A 5,000-nucleotide genomic window follows, 5' to 3' on the forward strand; every position below is an offset into this window, starting at 1 on the left:
AACACGTTTTGTCAACGTTTTTGCCTGTGAAAAGTTTCCAACATGTCAGGAGGAGTTCAAATTGCTCTAAAATTCTCGAAATTGTCAATTTTTTTTCTAAACTTCCCGAGAGTTTCTAAAATTCTTTTTGATGTCTAAAATTCCCAAACAAATTCCGGAATTATGTAGCTAAGCCTAATTTCCCTTATATTTTCAAAATTTTTCAAATTGTTCTTGTCGCTTCGCGACGCGGGTTATTTTGTGAAAACTTTGAAAATACGCGTGAAATTAAGCCCTCGGGCCCATGCGATTACATATGCTAAACCTAACTTCCTGAAATGCGAGATGATGCATTAAGGTAACGGGATCCTACATGACTCGGCAAACAACCCATACAATTGCAGAACGGCGTAAAAGAAAGGTGCTTTAATCATTCCGGATTAAGGCAAAGACTAATAGTCTAAAATCTGAAAAGGAAATTGTAAAACTTACAACTAAAACTGGAGGCAAAGAGCCAGTCAAAATATATCAAAGGAATGATGGATGATTCGTGCCTCTTTTACGTTTGTTTTCTGAAAAAGGATAGATTTAGTTTCTCCTGTAGAAGTGCTAACCTTGGGCCTAATAAGGCATACAACAACATTCTTCAACTTCTACAGGGTTTGGGCTTTTTCAACAGTTATATTATAACCATAGTATGCATTTTACACTGACCAACTCGAATATCCAACTCGAACTCGGTAAATAGGCAGCATTATCCAATGCAAACATATATAGGATGATTGTAAAAGCCCATTGGTCTAACTTTTTGTAAATACTAAAACATGGAATAACCTGGAGCCACGTACAACCACCTATGATTTTTGGTGGTTGTAGATGATTTAAGCTAGGCGATATTTACGTCTAAATTTTTCTAACGGAAAATCCATTTGGAACAATCCGTAACAACAGAAAAGCTAGAGTAAATTGTTTCACTTTAAGCAACATCTTAAGTAAACAAACAACATGAATATCTTTTTCTTTTTGACTGATTAAATGCGAAAATCTTTAACCATTTTACATAGAGAACAAAATATTGCGACAGAGCGGGGAAAGAATAATTTTTCATCTATCGCTCTTCTTTCGTTGAGGCCTGTTCCAGGGCTCCCACATAGTCGGGAAAACGAATTTGTTTTCTCTTTCCCTACCATCCGGCAGCCTGGAACAGGCTACTTTCGTTGTGGCGACCGGTGTGGTTTAGAAACTGAAGCTCAGAATTCATGCATGGTTTTTGTTTCTTTCAACTCAAGAAGAATATTTTTTGTTTCCTTTCTAACGTTGTTTAAAGATCCAACGGACATTCCATTTCTTTGGAATCTCCTTATCTCTCCAACGAAGTAGTTTCAGCGTAGTTTACGCTTAATCCGGAAATACAAAACCTCCAAGAACTCTCAGACTGCCTTCAATTCCAAAGTTCACTATTTGCATATCCGGACTTACTCTTGCCGCGGCTTACATAAGACGCGAACACCCCGTATAAATGGTACAAAATCTCCGTTGTATACTCGTATAAATAGTTCCTTTCGCGTATTATGTACGCCGCGGCCAGAGTAAGCCGCGGCTTATTTTCTCTCGTATAAACGGCCCTATTGTGTACGTTGTTAGGTTGTGCGCGAAAATTCTTTTTATTTGAGTTTATTTGTTTGATGCGCTTAGTTTTTACGTTTTTTGACAATCGCTGAATACTATAGAACATGACAAAAAAAATAGAAAAAGTGCCTGCTATGTGCGATCAACTGGTAACAGACGTGTTTGAAAAGTCTCCAGTCTACAGAGAAAAAATGGCACGGGGCCGATAAAAACTGGAACGGTTCCAACAGTTTTTACAAAGAAACGGTGAACTTTTATCCGTTCCGCGACGGGTAGATAGACGCCTATGGACCCGTCGCGGAACGGATAAACAGGCGCGTAGCGTGGTCATTTTTTCAAGTACGCACAAGTACATACGATCTAAAAACCTAAGTAAACTAAGCGAAAAATACTGCGTTCTTTATTTCTTGTTCGAAATAGTTGTGTTAATACAAGCAAAGAACAAAGCGTCTTGCCCTTATTTTGAGCAAACTTGGCGCAAACAAAACGTTGTTTTGGTTGTGCTAGCGTGACTGGAATTGTCAACAACGTTCTCGGAACGTCGCTCATTTGCAACTTCGCCTTTTTGTTGCACGCTGACCAAACAACACTGCATTGTTTAGTGTAAAAAAAGTCGATGCAAAACTACGTGAGAACATAGTATAGCTTTTGTTAATTTAGTTTTTAGAATTTAATGAAAGTGGTGTTTTCATAAGGAAATCTTGGTTGCGTACAAGTAAAAGGTTAAAAATAGAAACAATTGCTTAAAATCTCAAAATTTTCTGATCACTTCAAGTACGCACGTGCGTATTTGCGTATAGGACGCTACGCGCCTGATAAAAGTTCACCGTTTCTTTGTAAAAACTGTTGGAACCGTGCCAGTTTTTGTCGGGCCCGTGCCATTTTTGCTCTGTCGTGTAAACGCGTCTTTCCTCTTTTTTTGCTGGAATGTTAGTTTTTTCCAGCCGAAAAGGAACGAATAGATGTGTTAGATGTGTTTTTTTCTGTTTCCTCAAGAGTATCCTTGTTCTGAGATTCATATCAAGTTTGATTAAATTCCGACAAACCGGTTTAACCGGCAAGAAACGACCCCTAAGACCGCCCACAACCTGCCCATCTCACCTCCAAAACATAAAAAATCAGTATGTCAACCCCGCACCACAGAAAAATCAGTTAACACTGCTCGTATGCGCTTAAAACGTTTCCAAGCGCTTAAATTTTAAATTTGCTTGTTATAGTGGTTGCTCTAGCCATATACCTTTTCAAAAGTTCCAGATCAACAACCGTTTCGAAGTTCAAAAACCGAAAAATCGCTTACTGTGCCACACTCATAGATTACCACTCAGACAGTTATGGTTGTTTTCGCCCATCAGTTCTAATTACAGTGCAGAAAAATACTCTTTAAGTTATTTGGCGGGCAAAGAGGCAATTGCTTCGGTAATAAAACGTTGTCTCCAGAGAAGATTGCAGTCTTGAAATAAACGTTTTATATAAACGCAAAAACACAAAACCCAAATCGATTTTGAATTTGCGTGTTCGATTTTGGTCGATGAAACCGAGCTGGTGGTCAACTGACAAGATAGCATCTTTGTCGGTGCTTAGGATCTGTTTTTTCTAAAGCTTAAAGAAATCTCTTCATTGTTTTGGTCTGAGTCTCTTTTGACAGTTGCTATGGAAAAAATTAGAAGTCAATTTATCAACATGTAATATTTGCTGCATCCAGTACAACGATGCTATCGGCCAATGCTGCAATAATTGCAAGTTGCTCGCGCTCCCTGACAGAAAAAGGGTCGTTTTGAACAATTTAAATGTGGATGAAGAACTTGTGACACAACTCTTATGATAAGAAAACGAAATTTTTCGCAAGAGAGCGTGTTCGAACTGACAAGAGAAATGTCTTACTTTGAGAAGACATTTAACCAGTTTACTTTAGCATGAATGCCGGTAACTGTGTAATTAAAATGGCTACATAATTGCAAATTTTTCCCGATGAAAGATCGCGCGGTTGAAATTCACATTTGCTAAAAAGCAGAGATATTACGAGTTACGAGCATCGGTCGTTAAATAAAACGGCAAAAAGAATCCGGAAACCCGCATAGTCTGAAGGTGAAATAACAACACGATATAGCGACTCATTCTTTGCTTGAAAAGAATAACTAAATCTTAAAGTATGCTTTTGAGAAAAATTAGTTTTGCAGGTTTCTCGCATTGGCTTGCCTCGACAAACTATAAACGTTTTATAGGTTCCTATGACTATGGCAACTTGATATCGCGTCACTTTGTGTGGGACTCCGATCTTTCGACAAAATCAACAAGAGCGATCGAGGCAGTTAAACTTACATTCCAAAAAGACTTAGCGACTACATCGCCCAGTCTTCTTCTTTCATTTCGCTTTCGGCTCACAGAGCAAGTAATTACCAACTATCTGCTTCTTCCATTCCGTGCTGTAGGGGGCGTCAACTGGTCTTATCTCAAATGGTTTATTTTTGTTCAAATAGTAGTTACAAATAAATTTCAAGACGGAACTCACTTTCGCTCGAGGCGAGTATATGTTCATTAACTGCCAGTAGATTAGACCAAACATTTTCAAAGCTTCTTTTATAACTAAGCAAGCCGAAATCAAATGGGCAATAGCTCCATGAAGTCTCCGGTACACTCGTGGTAATATTGGAATCTCCCATATCAAGAATAAAAAACACCTCCTACAAATATTCTATGAGGACGCTTTAGATAAGTTAATCACTTACTTGAACTGGACGAAGATATTCCTAGTGGAAAGCAGAGCAAAAAGAGCAGATGAGCAAAAAGTTGCGACATTTCTGAGCTGTTAGCGCGGAGTGCTGAATCTCGAAACGTAGAGCAACACAAGTTGAACCGAGCTATGATTGAATACGTGACGTAACAGCTCAGAGTGGCAACCTTATTTACCCATTTGGTCGGGACCTCAAACAGCTATCGGGTTATCAATGACAAGTAACACACAAAAGGAATCACATATGACGCGGCATAAAAAAATACATTGGATTAGGAAATTCACTTCAAGATTCTCACTTACTCTTTGGACGCGCTGTCACTTATCACATATTTTCATTCTTGGCTACCTTAATTTAAACTGGTTAAAATCATTTCTACTTCGCAAATGCTGGCCCGTGAACACGGAAGAAAGTTTGTCTTTTCATGGCGACCTACAGGAAATACTTAATAAACGAGGACTACTAGAAAAACAAAACGACAAAACTATTTTGTTGTGGAGGAGGGGTATTCCTCGAAATTTTTGGTGGGGGTGTGTGCGAAGGCAGACACCTCCCCTCGTCTGCATTCGCTGTCGCTTACGAGCGCCACACTGTCGTTGACTGCAAGCCGTATTGTGAGCTTATGATGACCTTCCCTATTTTACTTTCTGGGGCTTTTAT

General features: G+C 38.9%; 1 protein-coding gene across 2 annotated transcripts in view; it reads right to left on the bottom strand.

Annotated features, from left to right (window-relative positions):
* LOC138013399 (uncharacterized) overlaps positions 1-4,494 on the bottom strand; it is a 20,165-nt gene extending 15,671 nt beyond the window's left edge. The window contains exon 1 of one of the 2 annotated variants that reach the window (XM_068860468.1): positions 4,335-4,494. In XM_068860468.1, the coding sequence (XP_068716569.1) occupies positions 4,335-4,404 (70 nt within the window). In that variant the 5' untranslated portion in view covers positions 4,405-4,494. The remainder of the gene's footprint in view (positions 1-4,334) is intronic. The other variant, XM_068860469.1, reaches the window with a different exon arrangement.
* Between the last annotated feature and the right edge of the window lie 506 nt (positions 4,495-5,000).

The sequence above is a fragment of the Montipora foliosa genome, chromosome 8, assembly GCF_036669935.1.
Source record: "Montipora foliosa isolate CH-2021 chromosome 8, ASM3666993v2, whole genome shotgun sequence".
NCBI classification, from domain to species: Eukaryota; Metazoa; Cnidaria; class Anthozoa; order Scleractinia; family Acroporidae; genus Montipora; species Montipora foliosa.